This window comes from Gallus gallus, chromosome 14 (assembly GCF_016699485.2).
Source record: "Gallus gallus isolate bGalGal1 chromosome 14, bGalGal1.mat.broiler.GRCg7b, whole genome shotgun sequence".
Taxonomy (NCBI): Eukaryota; Metazoa; Chordata; class Aves; order Galliformes; family Phasianidae; genus Gallus; species Gallus gallus.
The window spans coordinates 13,814,021-13,833,212 of record NC_052545.1 but is presented as its reverse complement, the minus strand read 5'-3'; the positions used below and the strand labels follow the sequence as shown (position 1 = coordinate 13,833,212).

At 47.1% G+C, this 19,192-nt stretch overlaps 2 protein-coding genes across 9 annotated transcripts in view; one reads left to right on the top strand and one right to left on the bottom strand.

Moving 5' to 3' along the window:
- The first annotated feature begins 106 nt into the window (after nucleotides 1-106).
- On the top strand, nucleotides 107-17,073 carry TELO2 (telomere maintenance 2). Of its 2 annotated transcripts, none has more exons than XM_040647771.2 (20): nucleotides 107-391; nucleotides 724-1,001; nucleotides 1,540-1,608; nucleotides 2,190-2,337; nucleotides 2,695-2,797; nucleotides 3,160-3,228; nucleotides 4,146-4,287; nucleotides 5,270-5,406; nucleotides 6,378-6,466; nucleotides 7,452-7,562; nucleotides 8,168-8,256; nucleotides 8,550-8,641; nucleotides 9,469-9,585; nucleotides 10,205-10,276; nucleotides 10,500-10,670; nucleotides 11,351-11,442; nucleotides 11,931-12,030; nucleotides 12,397-12,461; nucleotides 13,099-13,214; nucleotides 15,502-17,073. In XM_040647771.2, the coding sequence occupies exons 1-20, from the start codon at nucleotides 126-128 to the stop codon at nucleotides 15,603-15,605; spliced, it is 2,430 nt and encodes an 809-aa protein (XP_040503705.1). In that variant the 5' UTR covers nucleotides 107-125; the 3' UTR covers nucleotides 15,606-17,073. The 2 variants fall into 2 exon arrangements, with proteins under 2 accessions (XP_040503705.1, XP_040503704.1); XM_040647770.2 differs by having other exon boundaries at nucleotides 7,449-7,562.
- The window catches only part of IFT140 (intraflagellar transport 140), a 77,631-nt gene continuing 75,363 nt past the window's right edge, over nucleotides 16,925-19,192 (bottom strand). For 6 of the 7 annotated variants that reach the window (XM_046900656.1, XM_025155116.3, XM_046900657.1 and 3 more), the window contains 5 exons: nucleotides 18,692-18,898; nucleotides 18,281-18,493; nucleotides 18,030-18,196; nucleotides 17,563-17,704; nucleotides 16,980-17,378 (listed from right to left, as the gene is read on the bottom strand). In XM_046900656.1, the coding sequence (XP_046756612.1) occupies nucleotides 17,175-17,378; nucleotides 17,563-17,704; nucleotides 18,030-18,196; nucleotides 18,281-18,493; nucleotides 18,692-18,898 (933 nt within the window). In that variant the 3' untranslated portion in view covers nucleotides 16,980-17,174. Of the gene's footprint in view, nucleotides 17,379-17,562; nucleotides 17,705-18,029; nucleotides 18,197-18,280; nucleotides 18,494-18,691; nucleotides 18,899-19,192 lie in introns of all 7 variants that reach the window. The other variant, NM_001012792.3, reaches the window with a different exon arrangement.

Below are 19,192 nucleotides of genomic sequence, written 5' to 3'. Positions count from 1 at the left end.
TCGAATAAAGCAGTAGGGTTTGAGAATAAGGGCTCCTGCGCCTTTAAGAGCGGCATGGGCGGGGCCTTTTTCCGGCGTCGCCATTGGCTACCACGTGGCGATCGGAAGTGGGCGTGGTCTCCATCATGGCGGCGGCCTTGGAGAGCGCCCTGCAGGCGGCCGGGGCCGGGCCCTGCCCTGGGGCGGAGGCGGTGGGCGCCGTGCGGGCGGCCCTGGCTGCGGCGGGGGATCCAGCGGCACTCGGCGAGCGAGAGCGGGCGCGCCTCGGCGCCTTCCTGCGCAACCTGGCGGCGGGGCCGGAGGAGCCGGCCGGCCCGTGGCGGAGCCTCTTCCTGGAGAGCCCGCCCGATCTCGCCTTCTGCGCGCTGACCGACAGCCTGGCGGCCCCGCGGTCAGTGCCGCGCCTCGGGACCCGGGCAGGGGAGCGGGGGTTGCGCGGGGCTTCCCGGGGGGTCACGGAGCGGCCGTGCCGCGCAGCTCGGGGTTGCCGTTAGGGATGGCAGAATCCATGAGATGCTGGGCTGGGAGGGACCTCGTAGCCCCAGCGCTGCCGTGGGCTGCCCGCCCCCCACCTCCAGCCGCGGGCACGTCCGGGGTCGGGGCGCCTCGGGGCCGCAGTGGCAGTGCCCGCAGCGGTGTCGCGGCGGTGGCGGCGCAGCAGCCGCGTGCGCAGCTCCTTGGGGCGGGGCGGGGCGGGCGCTCACCGCGGCTCTCCTCCTTCAGCCCCGGCTGGCGGCTGCCGGCGGTGCCCGAGGTGCTGGAGCAGTTCCTGCGGCAGGGCCGCCTGGCCGCGCTCATCTGTGAGCTGTGCCAGCAGCACTCCCGGCCCGGCTCGGTCGAGCGGCACGACGCGCTGCTGGGCAGGATCGTGTGTCTGCCCGACCTCGTCGGCAACGGCCTCCAGGGGCGCAGCCCCGCCGCGTTCTTCCCGCAGCGCTACTTCCCTGTGCTGGGCGGCGCGGTTCTCCAGGTGCTGCACAACGTCTCCGCTTCGCTCAGAGGTGAGATTGCAGAACTGGCCCGTAGAGACGGCTCCTCTGGAGTGTTTTGTGCGTGGACCCTCGGCTGGTGCTTGAGGTGTAGGTAATGGGTGTTGTGGAGCCTTAAGTTCGTTTTCTATTGCGAAGTACGTTGTGCTTAAAAGCATAGGAGACCAGGGGTGAGACTGAGGCTGTTAAAAGCCCTGCTGAAAGCTGTGAGCTGTCAAATAACCTCATCCCTTGCCAGCATTTAGCTGTGAGCTATGCTGCGTGAAGTGTGTGGAGGACCAGCACTGAACCCAGCAGTGGTTCACTCACCATTGTGCTGAAGCAGGACTGGGCTACTGCAGTGCTCTCTGTCCAGCTCTGCAGGGATAATGTTGGGTTGGTTGTACCTGAAGGCAGGTGGGGGGGGGGGGGGGGGGGGGGGGCTGAAGTCATGCCTCAAAAGAAGAAAACTCATCTGTGTGTTCAGACTTCTGGCCTTGTAGGTATGTGTGTACTGGCTTTGGGTGATGCTGGTGATGATGTCGTTTAGCTTCTATCTGTTTCATTCCAGGTGGCTTGGATTGCTCAGTCTCTTTCATTTCACATATTCTGGGAAAGGTGTGCGTTCATGGGAGACAAAGTGAGTGCTCTGCCTGACCTGGAAGCTTTGAGGGTTTCTGTGGCTCAGACTGCAGTATAGGCTGCTGTCTGCTTCCTGAGGCCGCTCAGCTACAGATCTGATAGGTGGTGATGCTCTTTTATCATCTCATGCGAGTTGATGTGTTCATACCTCAAGAATATGTGAGCTTTCTGCCCTTCCCCTCATCTTTCCATGTGGGGCATAACTATTAAGTGCTCTTTTAGTGCATCTAATCCAGTGGCCTGAAAGTGCATTGTAAATACAACAAATATTACTCCCTATGTGTGATAATCATCTCCTATGAGTACCTTCAGTCTGGTTTGGCTGAGGAGTTTAAAGCCACAGTAGTTGCTGACAGGGCTTCAGGGGAAAAAAGGAGAGATTGCCCACCTGTTTACTGCAGTGAGGAATGCTTGCACGTTTCTTAGGCCGCAGGGTGTACTCACCACAGGAAGAATATAGAATTGCAGACTGTTCTGCTTCTCCATCCGTAAAGATCTTTACGTCTGCAGCTGACCTCGAGTACCACTGCAGTAGTTCTGCCCAGCTGATGTATTTCTCTCTTTTCTCTTCTGCTTCAGAGGAAATTCTGAGCGTTTTGGTGCCCCACCTGACGGATCTCACCAAGTCTGACTGCATCTGGCAAAGGATATGCTGGCGGTTGGTTGAATGCGTGCCAGACCGCTGGATGGAGGCAGTGGTCCTCGGTTTTGTTCAGAGAGCACCGGGGTAAGAACTCTGTTTTCCTCCCTGAGGCAGAGCAAAGGCTGGAACTTTGCCACAGACACTTAGGAAAGATGCTGACACGTGCATGCATGTGTGCAGTCTGTTTCTTACAGTGACATTTCCTGAGAGAATAGAGGGGCAACATTGCTGATTGTTCCCCCTCAGCAGAACCTGCCCTGTTCCTCACAGACCTGAGCCATGGCATGCAATGAAAAAGCCATTATTTGCAACCACTGACTGGCTCTTAACATTTAGAGGTGGTCACTTCACTGCAAATAGCTGCTCAAAGAATCTCATGTAATGAGAGGCAGTGTGAGAATCACCCCGTACATTCCTAATGTTTCGCTGTTGTTTTGCTAGGGCAGATGTCTTGTCTAGGTTGCTGGGGAACCTGGTTGTGAAAAACAAGAAAGCTCAGTTTGTGGTGACGCAGAAGATGCTGCTGTTGCAGTATGGCTACACGGTAAGGGCTCTGTGCTGAACAGCACTGTAGTAATGCCAGTCTTTCCCATGGTACCAATTCGTTGTTGTTGGGTTTTGTTTTATTTAGCTGAGCTCCAGGTCTAGATCGTGTCTGTTCTGTATTTGTCTGGTCCTGATGGTACGAGTACTGTATTCCTGTCCTGATTTTCCACGTATTTCATCAGCAATTGCATGTATTGCTTTTTTGTTCTTCTTTTTGAAGAACAAAATTAGCTTTTCTGTTTGAATGTTGTCAACCAGTCCTTCACAATGGGAAGTTTAAGAGAATAAACGTACACATTCAGCATTGCTGGATGCTGACTTTATGCCCGGTTAAAGTAAGACCTGTGGTTTTCATTACAGACTGCAGTGCTGCAGAATCTTCTTGGCTATCTGGCCCTGGATGGTCTTCGTCGTGCCTTATTGATCAAGGTAAGGTGAAGTCGTGGTTTTGGTGAGGGGTCTGATTGGAAAAACTTCTACCCTATGAACGTGTGTCCATGTGGTGTGGAGTTTTGGAACTTCCCTAAGTCACTCTTGCTGCTCTTTGTGGGAGCGATGGCAGCCCTGTGATGCTGACTGGTGCAAAACAAATACATTGTGAAATACCAAAGACGTTCTGCACTGCTGATGCTTTTCATATTTAATTGGCAAATTGTCCTCCACGTAGCAAATCTGCTAAGGCCTGGATTGCTACAGATGTCCTTTGTCCTCCTCAGCTCCTCTCAGCTGCCCTGTGTGACTGGTGGAGAGAATGCTGGAGTTGGTTATGAGCTGTCTGTGTGCTGAATGGCTGATGCTTCAGAATCTCTCTTTCTCTCCCTTAACCTCAGTGGGGATATAGATCTTTTCTCTCTCCAAGGTAGTGGTGTACCACCAGAACTTCTAGAAAGTCAGTATTTCTGGAAATCACCACCGTTTTGTTACCATTTTGATGTGTTGGGGGTTTTTTTTGGCAGTGGTTACAAGCTGTAAAATCTGGCAGCTCCGCTTTGAACATTGGACTGGAAACACTATGTGAAAGCAGATAATATGCAGAGCAATACGTATTATTGTCAGAAAGCAGTATGATACTGTGTTTAAGAAAAATAAATGTATTTATCATTCAAAAACATTATATTTAACAAGATATTAAAGGAAGGTGGTCTGAACTTCTCAGCTGGCCAAGCACAATACCGTTTTGGTCTCTGAAATACAAAGTTAGCACTGTGGGCAGGGAGGCTAACTGCACTGAGAGGCATTAAGACCTATGGACCGTCATAATGTGTTATGCGCTGTATGACTTACATGTAAAAAAGATCTGTTTCAAGCCAGCTTGGATAAACAAAGTTAGTTATGCTCTGAATCAGGTGCTGCAAGAGCTGTTGGAGACCTGGAGCAGCAGCAGTGCAGTGAAACACTCCCCATTGGAGCAGCAGCAGTATATCAGTAAGGCCATCCTTATCTGCCTTTCTCATCTGAAGGAACCCGAAATAGAGAGCTGCAGACAAGGTGAGGTGGCAGAAGTGAGGCGTGGATGTGTTTAATAGAAAGTCTGACTGGGAAAAGAGAATGATCTTGTTTTGATGTGTAGGTAAACAAAACGGTGCTGTCTTCATTCTGTCCAGCTGGCTATCCTGCTGGAATCCTTTTCCTTTAGTAGTGATTCCAAGTACTTCGAATTATGAAGCTGGAGATTGGTATCTTTGTACTCAGGTTCTTATCTGAATAGTGGCCCTGGGAACCCTTAAGTTTTGTCTCAGGAAAACTTGGATTGACTCTGGAACTGGATAGAGGGATCACGTGATTAACTTTTCTTGGTACTGGAGCATGAGTAACACTACAAGAGGAGGTGGGAGGGAAGTGCACCAAGAATGAGAAGCTGTTTGGCTAGGCTCTGTCCATGTGCATTCCTGTGTTCTTCTGCTCCTCTCCATGTGCTTACTTGTTAGGTGAGTAGTGGTCGTGAGCTCGAGGCCTGCTACTGCCTACTGGTGCTGAAGTTTTATAACCTGTTTTCCCTCTGGCAGCTGCTGAACAGATAAGCTTTTCTTATAAGCTTTCTGACTGCAGATCTGCCAGATAAGGATGGCAGTCACAGTTCTCTGTGGGCTGAGAATAGGTGATGAGGGAAATTTCTCCCTCTGATTATTGCACTGGCCCTAATTGGCCATTTCTTCATGTTGTGGTATTTCACTTACCCAGTTTCAAAGCTACGAGCTAAGAGTTGAAATCCTTTCTATTTTTTTTGTACCAGTGAAAAACTAAATATTCCAAATTCAGAATAGGTTTGTAATGTGTGCTTGTGTGCCCATAAAAAAGCATTGCTTCAGTCTATTGGTGTTGAAGGGAAATACTGCAGGCAGTACTTCCTGTGTTGCAGGCAGAAGTCATGGTTGCTTAGGCCCTTCTTATCTTTCTGCCCTTCATTGGTTGACCTCTAAAAGCACACATTTGGCTCTGGCATTGTTTATGTGCTGTCTGTGTTCTTCAGAACTTCTCACAAGCATGATGGAGGGCGTGAAGTGCCACCTGGATAGCAGCCTGCCACAGATACGGCGTCTGGGGATGATAGTGGCAGAGAGCATCAGTTCAAAGATAAACACGGATGGGCCCGTCCTGACGTTTCAGGTAAAGGTTGTCGTGAAATTTCTCTCTGGTATGTGGGGCACAGAGGGAATACAAGTTTAAAGCCAGGTGAGCCAGAGCGTTATCATAGAATCATAGGATGGCCTGGGTTGCAAAGGACCACAATGCTCATCCAGTTCCAACCCCCTGCTATGTGCAGAGTTGCCAACCAGCAGCCCAGGCTGCCCAGAGCCACATCCAGCCTGGCCTTGAATGCCTGCAGGGATGGGGCATCCACAGCCTCCTTGGGCAACCTGTTCAGTGCGTCACCACCCTCTGAGTGAAAAAACTTCCTCCTAATATCCAACCTTCTAACACTTATTATCTGGAAGTAAGGAGAGTCAACAGTGTTTTCTAAAACAGAGGTTGCCTGATTACGAAAAGGAATTGTATAAAATCCAGGTGGATGGGTAAGGTTGACCCTAGGAGTGTAATCTGATGGCTAAGCTTATGGTAAACTGTTAATGAGTAATGGACCACTGGAGGATTGTCACATTGTGTAAGGAAACCCCAATCTGATCTATGAGAGCTGAGAGTGGTGAATGTGCATTCCCTGATGTGCTGGGAACACCTGCCCTGAGCTGAGATTTTCAAGATTGACGTGGGGATCCGTGCTATGCTATTGCCAGTAGAGTTTATAAGAATTATGAGATAAAATCCCATTTGTTCTTTAAAAACCTGATTCATTCACCTTGTTGCATTGCCACTTATTAAATGTTTTAAAGATTATAAATAACATTGAGACAAGGTCTGACCAAGTACTACCATGAAATACAGGGGGGAAGATTACGTGTAGCACAGATCTCTGTGCAGCTTAATATGTTACTGCTGGTAGTGATTGAAACAGAAGGGATCATTGTGTGTTCAGCTGCTGATGATTCAGTCCCCATTTGCACAGCGCAGAGGGGTCAGATGCTGCACGCTGGGCATGTTTGTCATCTTAGAGTGCAGTAACACTTGTTCTGAATGTCTAGTATGAAGAAGATGATGAGGCAAGAGAACTGAAGTCCCTTCTGGTACAAGCTGCACCGCTCGGTGTCCTCCCAGGTCTTCCAGACAACGAGTAAGATAATGCAACTCTTCATTTCCGTGTAGCAAATACAAAAAACATACTGAGTAACTGGAAAAGTTACATTTGATTTGATTTTTTTTTCCCCCTTGATAATTAGCATCTGGAAAAGATGCATTGTTTGATATTTAACTTTTTAATTCTCCTTGTGCTTTTCTTGTCAATCATTGTCCCTTCCAGACAAGCCCTCACCTTTTTAATCATTCCTTGTATGTAATCAATTTTGAACCTCTGATCGTTCTTTTTGCCTTTCTGTGTACCTTTTTTGAGTTGTAGACTAAAACCATACGTGGTATTCAAGATATCTTTTATATTCTCACAAAGCATTGCAATGCACTGTTGTTATAATGCAGTATAATTATTTTAAACTCACAATTCAAATGGTATCATGTTAGAATTGCTTGTTTGACAGCTGATTGCAGTGAAACCATGCTGCAGTTTCCAGGGATCTTACGTTCCCCTGGGTAGAGTTGAATGGGCCTCTCTGCACCTGGGAGATCTTCTATGTGCAGACCATTCGTCAGGAACAGAAATATGGAATATCTGTCAGCTGACCATTTCTGGTTCTGTGGTGCTCTTTACTTCCATGGCATCTGCTGCAGCTCTCGAAACTTATTCTTAACAGCAGATGAATCAACCACTTTATGCTATTAGCAAATGAAGCTATCTAGCACTCCAATGAATTACAGAAGATGTAATGGTTCTGTTTTAGTGGTGTAGTCAGCACAGACAGCTGTTTAGACAGCATTTGAGAAGAAGAGAGATTAAACAACTTACCATAGAAATGCTGTTATTGCATACGTCCCTTTAGGAGTGGTTAAAGATCCTCATTCCCCATTTGTTCACTGTCACTGATGGTCTCCAGACCAGTGTGATCCACCTACCAGGCAGCAAGGCTCTGATGGTACTGATAGTTTTTTTGCTTATGAATACAGACTGTTACCTTATTGGTTTTATTGTTTCTCATTGCCTACAGCAGGAATGAGAATGCAGATGCTGCACTGCCACCAGTATTGGAAAGTAATAGGAAATCAACTACAGCAACAACTCACGTGATGCCAGATGAGGAGTCAGATGCTGAGCTTGACAGGTATGGGGCAAGAAGCTGGTAGGAAATGGAAAAGAAATGGTAGGTTCTAAAGAGCAGACTTGGAGAGAAGGGAGCAAATTTTGTTCTTTCTGACCAAAGTGAGGGAGCAGACCTTGTTCAGCTCAGTGGTATTCAGCAGAGTAAGACATCATGTGGGAAACTGTATGCAAGAATGTTTGTCAGTAACTGGAGCAAAGCCACTGTCAGGTACAACCATTGTATCCATTCAGTTTGATTGACTTATGAGACATCTCTTGGATTTATTGATACATGTACTCATTTTATTAGTGGACCTGTCTTATCCTGGCTCTTTACAAATATATAAAGAAATCTCAAGAATCAGCTTCATGCCTCTGAGTCAACTGAACCCTACCTACACTTGGCCAGGAGATCCACTTACAGAACTGCTCTTTCATTGAGCTTCAGACTCATTCATACAACTTCCCAAGGAGCCCCTTCAGCCTGGACTCCAGCCATGCTGCTCTGCATTGCAATAGTAGTGCTGTAACAGTGGTGTTTGTGCTGCTGCTTTACTTCCTTGAGGTTTGCTGGGCAAAGAATAGCCTTCCCCCATCAGTTAACTCCTGCCTTCGTTTTCTTTACAGTGATGATGACCTTATACCTTACGACATGTCAGAGGATAAAGAACTGAAGAAGACTAAGGCTCCAGTGTATATTCGAGACTGTATTGAAGGTATGAGATTTTGGGCTGAGTATTCACCTTGTTCTTACTGTTTCGTGGAGAGCGATCTCATTAGGTTTCTTTTTATTGGAGCTAATCCAGAGAAGCTGTATTTTTCAGTTGTCTGGGCTCAAGTGCTGAACTGTCATTCATAAAGAGCTGCAGTCCAGCTCCTAATGCTGTCTGTGTGCTGGGTCAGCTGTGCCTTCCTATAAAAGGACCGACTGCTGTCAGAGGAAAGTTGGGGTATATACCTGAACAGAACCATTCTGTTAATATCTTGCCTGCCTTCTCTTTGTCTTCAGTCCTGACAGGTTCTGAAGATCTGGACAAATGGGAAGAAGCTGTCAAGGCTCTTGAGAGCTTGGTTCGGAAGAATCCAGTGGCAGCAAGAGAGGTGAAGCAGTGTGAGCTAATAATTACCAGTGGGCTCTGGTACGGGGTTATCCCTTTGCCCTTGTGAGGAGATTAGTTTTTCCAGCAGGCTACGGAGCACATAGAAGCAGGTAAAGGTGAAGACAGCTGTGTGGCATTGAGCAGCTGCAGCACTGAAAAAGAAATGTGTTTGCCTTGCCAATCACTTGTGGCAGCCAGGCAAGTTCCATGCTTTGTGCTGGGCAGGAAAAGCTTTGGAAAGGCAACATGCAGAGCAGCCATGAATCCTATAGATAAAATGATCTTAATTTTGGATGTAATTGATATTGAATTGAAATTGAATTAATTGGTATTTTCCAACAAAAATGAAATAAAATCAAATGGACTTTCCCTCTTTGCTTGTACAAATGTAGCTCATTAATGAGGGCACAGGGAGATTGTACTATTAAGATTAAAAGCCTGAGTGAAAGGAACTTAAGACAGAGATGCTGATATGATGACTGCTCACAATGACCTGGCAGAGAACACCTGAAGATGGGATTTAACCCATGAATTGTAGTGACAGGTCTTCCTATCTCACGATGTTAGCATTTGTCCAAAAAGCCAAAGTGAAAAGTGAACGTGGATAGAGAAATCAGCTGAGGGTTTTGTTCTGTGTTTTGAGAAGTCCGTCTTGATGATATTTATGTTAATGTGTTATTTCTCCCTTGTGAGTAAAGGGCACGTTGTGGCCTATGTCATTCCCTCTGTGCTAAAGCATTAGAAGGAGAAAGTGGATGGTACTCTGTAAAACCTGTGAGAAGGACAACACCTGAAGTGACCTGATTCCCTTTGTCTTGTTTTGAGCAGGTTAGCGTGGAGCTGGCAAAAATACTGTTGCATCTGGAGGAGAAGACCTGCCTGGAAGGCTTTGCAGAGCTCCGTCAGAAGGCACAAGTAGCTGTTTTAACCACTGACCCAATACCTGTTAGTCCCTCTTACTGCTTCCTTTTTTCCAGTTGAGGCACAGGCAAAAATTTAAGGAGGGTGAAGTCTGTTGCTAGTTTGGTAAAAGCAGCTTCAGAGTGTGAAGAGCTGGTTGAGGTCTGGCAGTGCCTCAGATATGGGCTATGCACTGAGGGATCTGGAATGGATAACAAAAACCGGGAAAGCAGAAGCTTGTTCAAGAGCTGTAACAGGCTAAAGGACATTGTGTGTATGGGTGTACCTTATGAGGCAAATTAAGTGAGGACTTCTTGCACTAAAGGAGGATGGCTTTATGTAGGAGGAAGCTGAGGCACACTGGGCTTCTCTAAAAGAAGCCTGATGTTTGTAATCAGCTGCCATGACAGTTGTCTGGATACCTCTGCGTAGGGGGGAGAGAAGTATGGCGAAGTCCCATGGGTTGTTTACTTCCCTTGGGAGAATCTAGAAGTGGCAATATTTGACTTTCCCTATTCATAGAGTGCTCTTCTTCCCTAATCTCAGAGTCTTGTTAGCTAACAGGAAGCCAGACGTTGCCTCAAATGGAGAATTCAGAATGTTTAGAATGAGTAGAAAGGCTGCTTACAGAATGGGCTCACTGCTCCTTGATTTTTCTGCACAGGTAGCACAGTACTTGACCTCCCAGTTCTATTCTCTGAACTACAGTCTTCGTCAGCGCATGGATATTCTCGATGTAAGTGCTCTTCTCTTTGCTTCCCACTGCTGTTATGTCTTTGTTGCACCAGTGCAGTGTCCCTAAGATGTAATGGGGTGGCCTTTATTCCTTGTAGGAGAGGTGAGGAGGAAGCAAGGGCATGGGAATCTCTTAGTTCCTTTTGGTTTGATTGCAGGTTAACTTGTTTCCTTAGTACAGAGATTACCCCCTTTTTAACACAACACCCCTCCTTTCCATCTAGGTATTGGTTTTAGCAGCTCGGGAACTGTCTTGTCCCAAAGGCCATGGGAAGACCAAACATTCTGGTGCCCAAAACCCTTGTATCCAGTTCCTTCCTGAGAGTGGCAGCTCCAAGGACTGGAGAAGAATTGTTGATGAGAGAATCAAAAGCAAGACGAGGAGGTTTGCTAAGGTGAGACCATGGCAGAAACAAATGTCAAATCCAGCAGAAACAAGGACGGTAGGGGTTGCTGTAGTTTTATCTGCAAAGAGCAAAATACACATGAAATTGAGCCTGATCCAAAGGCAGGAATGGATAACTTAAAACGTCAGTTTCACTTTAGCATTTTGCTAAACTTTTTTCCGTAGGAAGTACCAAACCCTGTAGTCCTCTCCCAGGAGGAGAATGAAAATAAATCTTGGTCTCTTTGTCTCACATTGAAGGATAGCTCTAGCCATTCTTTGCATGTTCTGAGCTTGTCTGGCCACTGCAGGGAGCTGTGGCTGCACCTCACAGATCCCAGAGCATCCTCCTTCACTGCAGCTGCACCTGGAGTGGCCTGTCTCAGACTTCCTCTCTTTTTCAGGGAGATAAATTATTGCCAGTTTCACAGGTCCCATCATTCCCCAGTGGTTCATCCTGGAGGACTTGCTTTCCAAAATTCCATTCTTGTTTCTTATATGTAACCCAGCAGTACTGGGATATATTCTAGTGAAATATTTGGATATGTGGAGAGTGAGGTGACTGACCTGGAAACTAGCAGCTATAGGTGTTCAAGTAAGCAGTAGCTGACAGTGGGATGGCTGCAGTAGATGAAGATAGAACTGTGGGTGCTGCATCTTGTGTCTAGACTTTATTTTTCTTTTGGACAGGGTCAGTCTCAAGTGGAACAGCCTTCTGGTCCAAATGAGTTCAATTCTCTTGCTGGACACTTCTTTTTTCCATTGATTCAGAACTTTGACAGGTGAGTGAACACCTTGGGGTGTGGGCTTGACAACGCAAGAGCGAATCTCTTGTTCTGCTTGTCTGAGAGCAGCGGAATAGAGCCTATAAGTTGTGGGGGGGTACCGTGACACCACACTGATGCCTGGCTCATGGATAAAGCATATTGAGGAATATTTTCTGCTCTCCCACTTATCCAATGCAGTTTTCTTGGATGGGAATATGTGAGACCCTGCAGTAAGTGAATGCATTACTAAGCATAGGCTGTCAGCAGGTCCACAGGGTGATAATTTTCGCAGTATCCCACAGCATCGTGGCTGGCCTTGAGGAGTTCATACAAGGCCACAGAACTCAGGCTGCCCTCTTTAACAGAAATTAACTGCCTCAGAATTGGTGTTGGCACCAGGATTGATTCTTTTGATCATGTTACAGGACATGTATTATTGTCAGTCACTCAAGACTTTGTTTACCAAATGATCAGTAATTGATTCCATGGGAATGCACTTGCAGGCCTTTGTCAACGTTTGATCTCCTGGGGGAAGATCACTTTGTCCTTGGAAGACTGGTCCACACTTTAGCAGTCCTGATGTACCTGGCTGTCAACACCATGGTAAGAAAGGCTGTGTGGAGTGAGTTCCAGCCTGAGAGCTCCGAGGTGCTGTTGGACACAGCAGTGGGTTCTGAGGCCTGCAGTGAGTTTGGGTCATGTGCTGTGAGGAGTCCTCAAAGGGCTGAGAAAAGATGATCAGAAAGGAGGTGTGGGATTCAGGCATCCCTGTGCTTCCTGCTGCTGCTTCTGCTAGTTTTCCTTTCAACTTCTATGGGAAATTGAGCACATCGGTTCTTTTGTCTGCCTCAGTTTTCTCTTCTGTAAAATAATTGTTAACCCTGATGTTCACAGCAATGTGTACAAAGATCCATTTGAAGTGATGTGAATGTGAAGGTATTCATTGGTTGTCATAATGCTGTTTTACAGGCAGTTACTGCAATGGGAAAGGCACTGCTGGAGTTTGTTTGGGCTCTGCGTTTCCACACTGACTCGTGAGTTGTAGCTGTGTGCATTTGTTTTCAAAGATCCCCTGTGAGCTGATGGCCAGGCACAGCCTGTCCTTGTCCTAGTCCAGCACCTGGCTGGGAATGCCAATGACTTCACCCATTCTGCTAAATGCTGACCTCTGGTCTTGTGCTCCTTTGAGCATTGCTAGAGTGTGTAATGAAAGCATTGCTTTAATGTCAAACAAACACAGGTATTTAACTGGCATCTTCTAGTATGGGGGTACAGTCATTACCTATAAAAAGCATGGCATGTTTCTCCAACTATCCTTGTAATGTTTTCAGCTGAAGAAGCTCAGAGAACTTTAGATGCAGCTCCAGCATTCAGCTTGGAAAGAAATTAAGACAAGTAGAAATTGTAAACACACAATTTCTGTTTTTAACCTCAGACTTTTCCAGGTCTCTGTGTTGTGCTATGCACACTGAGCCCCAGTGTGGCAGGGGCTCTGTATGTGAGTGGCATGCCAGCTGGTACATAATTACACTCCTAATTAGTAGGAAGGTGGCAACGGTTATCATAACCACAAACAGTGGAAACTGGAGAAGCCTTGAGGTGTGCCATAAGGAGCAACTCAAGGTAGAGCAGGAAGCTGCGGGTTCTGACTGGTTTGCCTCTCTCCAACAGGTATGTGCGCCAGGGGCTTCTGTCCTGTGTCTCCTCCATACTCCTCAGCGTCCCTGCAGAGCGTCTGCTGCAAGATGTGACGGAGGAGCTTTTGGAGACTCGGTCCTGGCTGGAAGGTGAGATGTGGTGGGGAATGTCAGTGCTTTTCTGGCTAGGGCTGCAGTTTGCATCTCTTTAAAAGTGTGGCTGCTGCAGTAGCGTGCTTGTGTTGTGCACCACACTCACATGATAAACGTACTCACTGCTTGCCTGTAAGTCTGGGGCAGGTAGCAGAGCACACCGGGTGCTGTAGAGATGTATTGTAGAGGTATCTAAAGCATAAGCTGAGAGGTGCGTGAGGCATCTCAAAGTGCAGCTGTCCTCACACTTTAGAACAGTTGCCAAACAAATATCCCTGAATATGCTGTGTGCTCCCTAAGGCTCCAAGCACTCCTCTCATGAAGCTGCAGAACTCTGTCACGTTGCACATTGCAGCCAGGCAGTGACTAACCAGCAGTGACGTACAAGGCTTATGTGGCTGTTTTATGCTATGTGCACGTTCTATAGGAGGAGGAAGAGCCCCATCTCCTGACATCCTATTGCTGAAGGAAATAACAGCCTGTGAAAGAGAGCAGCTTGTGCTGAACAATGTGTGCAAACTCCAGTCTTTATGGGTAGTGCACAGCGAGAACTGCACAAGTGCGTGGTTGCGTATTGCAGTGTGCTGCAAGCACAGGAGGAAGTGATGCTGTGTGATCTGTGCTCCTGGAGCCTGCACTGTATTCTGCGTGGCCCTTGTGTGACTCCCTGGGTTGGTTTCCTTCACCATTCCCCCTCTTGGTGGGCTGGCTTCCCACGGGGAGCAGGCAGAAAGCAGCAGTGACACAGGGGGCCTCTGATCCTCACAGGTTGCAGAGCTCTGTGGCCTTTAACAGAAAGAGAGCTGCTTTGTGGGGCCAAAAGCTTTACTTTCCCCATGATGCGGGGTGCTCTGAAGAATCTGCTCATCTCTGCTGTTAACCACCACTGTTACCAAGTAAAGCCTTTCCAGGCATGCTGTGGCCCTCTTTTCAGAATGAGGGGTGCGTGTAGTTGGGTTTTAATGAGTTAGAAAGAGGAGAACAGGGTTAGCAGCATTTTTATGCCTGTAGGTAGTGTAATAGGCTTTTCATGTCGTGCTGTTGCCTAGAAATTGTGTGATAGATCCTGGTGGGAATGCATAAGCTCACATGATGTACTCAGAAACCTTAAAGAACACAACTCTGCTCCACGTGTAGCCAGGTATCATTTAAGTGCCATTTAAAACCTGTGTCCTTATGGAGCTTCTTCCTGAAACACAAGTTCTTGGGCTGTGGCTTTGCTATTTGTTGTAGGATTGTTGGTAAAAGAGCTCTCCCTGGGAGGTTCTGGGCTCCTCCTTGCTGCTCCTGCAGATGAGGTCAGGCATCAGAGACCTGCCCTTGTGACAGTCACGTCTGGGGGGAATACCTGAGCGTATCTAGGAAACTACTCCTTCAAAGGCAGCTGCTGAGGAATTGAGGGAATTCCCCACCCACCCCCCAGCCTTACAAGTGCTGTGGAGCTGCCGTGGGTAAGTTTATTTGATGTAAGGAGCTGGGTGTATCCTAGTGCCCCATGCCTCCCGTTCAGTGGCAGCAATTCAAGGTCTTTGCTCGTGCAATTAGAAGCAGAGCCAACATCAGTCTCTTAGCTTACGAGCTTGCAGTAAGCTGTCTTGTAGCCTTCCCATTTTCTCCTTCTGTGGAGGGAGTATGGAAACACTGTAGTGAAGTTCTCGCTGAGTTTATAAATAGCTCTGCTCAATCTGAATGAGTCATGTGTTTGGGCTGACAGTGCTGGGCTCTGAGCACACTGCTTGTGCGTACAGGATATCCTTGCACAGGCTCTCTGCTCTTCCAGGCTCCCCCTGCTCAGACATCCTGCGTGCATCCTGGTTTGTACTTTGCAGGCTCGGTAAGGGCCCCTGAAATAACAGCTGCTTGAAGCAGCTTCATCCCCTCCCTTTCATTCTCTGCAAAGCATAAAAAATGTACTAGTTTAGCAGGAGACCAGCAGAAGGAAAACTGTGTTAAAGAAGCAGGCCTTGAGGTTCCTTTCCTCCAGAGTGCTGTATCTACATTTCAGGAGTGAGCACTGAGCAGTTGTTTGGGAATGACAGGACGGAGATGTTAGGCTTCTGAATCAATGTATTTTTAACTGCAGACTGTATACATGCTAGTGGATAGGCTACAGAATGCTTCTGGATAGCTCAAGGGGACAAGTGCGAATTCTGGCATGGCAGATGTTTTGCTGTTGCATTTAGTGCTGTTCTGTGATGGCCAGTGAAATGTTACAGACAAGTTGGGTGAAGAGCAGTGAGTTTTACTCCATTTTCCAACTTAACTTTGGCGTGTTCCTTTATAGATGTGGTGGAGAAAGATCCAGATGGGGACTGCAGGAGGTTGGCCTTGCAGAACTTGCTACTAATGGAGAACCTGAAGAAGAAACTGGAAACTGCCCCTTCCTAGCCGAAGGGTGAAAGAAATGACCTTAACCTCATCCTCTTGCCAGCTGGATGTGTATAGGCACTGCTGGGGCCTCTTCAGCGGTCACCTGGCTGGAGAAGAGGAAGAAGGGGGAAGGGTGCAGTGCTGTAAGCCAGCGAACCCGACTTGACATCTGGACTTTGTAGTGGAGGCCAATTTAGTGAGCTATTGCTATCCGGTACGGGGTGTACAGATGCAGGAAGGTAGGCGAGCGCTGCCATCCTCCCCCCCGCCCCCAGCCCCCACCCCAGCTATTTATAACCTTGGCAGGTTTGAATGCTCTGCTAAAAATACAGGGAAGATCTCAGAGCAGACTTCTTGTCAGAAAAACAGGAGGGCTGGAAGCAGCCACTTACCTCCCAGGGCTGTCTGTGACATCCCCTGACAAAGGCTCCCGTCCTCTGGCAGCATTGGAGAGCTGCTGCTTCAAGGGGGAGGTGGTGTAGGGGATGACCCTCAGAGATGGAAGCGCTGAATAGCTGCAGTGAAGGTCTGAAACAAATTGCCAAACAGTAAAGGTTTGAGCTGGAGCTGCGCTGGGGTGAGGAAGGAACAAAGTAATTCCTTTTGTATAATACTTGTACAGAAAGGAGGTTCTTTTAAAGTGTAACTGAGAACCAGATTTTGATTTTAAAACGTTCCTTCACCTTTCTTCCCTGAGTGCATACAATTCAAAGCTTTCCTGGTCACACCAATATTTGGCACAAGTCACAAAAAAAAAAAAAAAAAAAAAATCACTGTAAGCAGAAGGGCTCATTAATCTGAAGGTGCTGTGCATAGCACTTTCATGGGGCACCATAAGACACTGGAAGGTCAGCAAGCCCTTGGTTGGTGTTGGCTTTATGTTCCATGGATGGCTGGTTCCATTTGTGCCAGAAGGAAACTTCATTTCTAAAATCTGATGTACGGAGCAGGGGGGAGCTTTGCTGGCTGTAGGTGACCCTGCTCAGAGACAGGCGGGGTGTAGGACCAGACGACATCTGAGGGTCCCTTCCAAACTCAACCACTCTACGATTCAGAGGCTTAGTCCAGCTTTCTTGTAAACCACAGCTCCAGCCTGGATGGCCCTGTAATATTTAAATAAAGCTTTGAGGTGGGGGGAGCCTGCAGTAGAAGGACAGTAGTTTGACTTTTGCCCAAGCTCCTGGCTACGCAGGACAGGTTGTTTTCAGAAGTTTGCTGTCTAAGGAAAGAGAAGTATGTTGGCAGCTGTACCTGAGAATTCAGTCAGCTCACAATTTTTCACCTTACCTCCTCCTCAAACAAGGCCTGAACTTACAATGTGCAGCTCTTTTTTTTTAATTTTCTTTATTAAAATAGAAAAACTAGATTCATACCAGGCTAGGTACAGTCTGCTCTTTGTATGTAGTGTTTAAAATAATCCACCACTTTAATACTGTTGCTTGTAGAGTCAAGCAGAAAAAAATAAATTTCTTGGTAATAACCAGAAGGTCTGCTGCAGCAGTTTGCTGAGTCATTTGTGACCCCTGGAGAGTACAAAGTAAATGACATAGTGCTCAAGTCAGTCTTGGTGCTGCTAACTATGAGGCGTCAGGGGCCTTCCACTTCATCAGCCACTTCTTCTTCCACATCCTTGTTCTCCACACTGCTGTGCTGACTTCGCTCTGGAACCAAGGCTTGGCTGATGGGAATGCCTGCTCCTCGGTGAACCGCTTCAATCGTCTGCTGCTTGATGTAGTAAGTCAGGTTTGTGCATGGAATTCTTTTCCGCATCTGTTCCAGGTACTGGTAAGCCTAAAGGAAAGCACAGAAATCACTGTTACAGGGAGGAGGGGGTGCACTGCTTCTACAGCTCCCAGCAAAAAGGTGAAAAGCATCCATTCTCAGTGTCTGGCTGAGGAGCTCTTCAGTTGACAAAGTGTACTGATGTACATAAAGTTTGGGCTCTTTAGCATCTAGGAAGTGAAAATTAACTTACCATATGGAATTCCTCCACCTGCAAATAATGTTCAACCAGAAATCCCAGGACATCACCCTGGCGGATGGTGTTGTCAAGATCTTGTTCAGCCAGGAGAAGTTCGCACTGTCTGACTGCTTCTTTGGGATCTTCAGAGTAAACCCTAGCAAAAGAGCGAAAGGAAAAGTCATGGGGGAGGACATTCAGCTTGCCATGTGAAGCACAGGAAAGATTTTCGTACTGTGCATGTTTCATAATCATCCAACAAAAGATGGCTGTGCTTCCCCAAGTCAACAGTTACTCATATTTCAGGTTATACTTTGGCCTTGAATGCCTACATCGCTTTTAAAATCACCTGTGGTTCCCTGCTACAAAAGTGTAATAACCACTTACAGAGTCTTCTGCAAATGATTTACTGAACTGTGAATGTCTTCCTCTTGCATGATATTTTTGTCATTAGTCTACATGCTCCAAACACTTCAACTCACCTCCGAGCATGGATGAATCGCTTTATCAGGGCCATCTTGCTTTGCAAATGTGCTAGTTTGCTTTCCTGTTCCAGCGGGCTTTTGGTCTTTGCTTTTGAAAGACACTTATATGCTTCTGTCAGTGCTCCCTGTGCTTTCTCATAGTTCTGATACTCATCAATTTCCACCTGCAGGAAGAGAGATTCAGATGAGGCTCTTACTCCATAGCTAACAAACAAAACACCTTGAAGAATCACAGAAGTTGGGTGTACCTGAGCGCACACATCATAAAATCCTGCCAACAGATCCAGGGCCCTCCCTTTAGTATAGAAGCTGATGATGTTCTTCATGATCTCTGGGTCCTTACGCCAATCCAGTGACTGCAGGTAGTTGGCTGCCATGATGTAAATCTCTCTCTGTCGGGAGACTCCCGCAAAAAAGACAATTTTCTCTGTGTCTCCAGATCTCAGCAGTGCCTTCATAGCCTAGCAATGGATGGGGGTGGGAGGACAGAAAGTATTGTGAATACAAAAATGAAATGATGCTGAAATGGTTGGGAAGCCTCATCTGGACAGCCTACTGACTGTTCCAAGACCTACCCCTCAAACCACTCTTGTTGCAAAACTGTATAAAGGTAAGAGGCTCAGCATCCTTAGCTGTTTTTTCTACCTCTCCCAACTGACCTTTAACTTGTTTCCAGCTTGCGTGTACTTCTTGGTTGCCATGTGGTAATTGCCTTGTCTCATGCAGCAATCCGCAATTTGCTCCAAGAGTTCTCTCCGGGACTCCTCAGAGAGGTCCTTGGAGTCCTTAGAGACTGTCATCCGCTCAGCCATCTCCTCTGTGATGGTCAGGTTCTGCTTCAGGCAAAGCTGCAGAGCTTCGTGGTACTAATGAAAATGAGAAAGCAATGAGCTGTTGCAAGCACTGCAGTGTGATTTCACATTGTTTGTGGTGTAACTTTTAGAAATTAGCTATATGAAGGCACAAATGTAAGCAGATGTCGATTCTCTAATTAGAACGCTAATTGTCCTAACAGCAAAGCATACACTTTCTCATTTTTTCTGCTAAGAACATATTTGTCCTTCCACTAAGAACATGATTTCTCATCTCTTTTCTCAGAGGACATCGTTAAGTGGCAGAAAGATTTATCCATTTTTTCTTTGAGTGCGATGTTACCAGAG

Bases quoted from the DNA above. Each gene is read 5' to 3' on its own strand.
- TELO2 (XM_040647770.2), top strand. From the start codon at position 126: ATGGCGGCGGCCTTGGAGAGCGCCCTGCAGGCGGCCGGGGCCGGGCCC. The intron at 1,609-2,189 runs GTGAGTGCTCTG...CTTCTGCTTCAG, and splicing joins GTGCGTTCATGGGAGACAAA to AGGAAATTCTGAGCGTTTTG. The intron at 6,467-7,448 runs GTAAGATAATGC...CATTGCCTACAG, and splicing joins CCAGGTCTTCCAGACAACGA to CAGGAATGAGAATGCAGATG.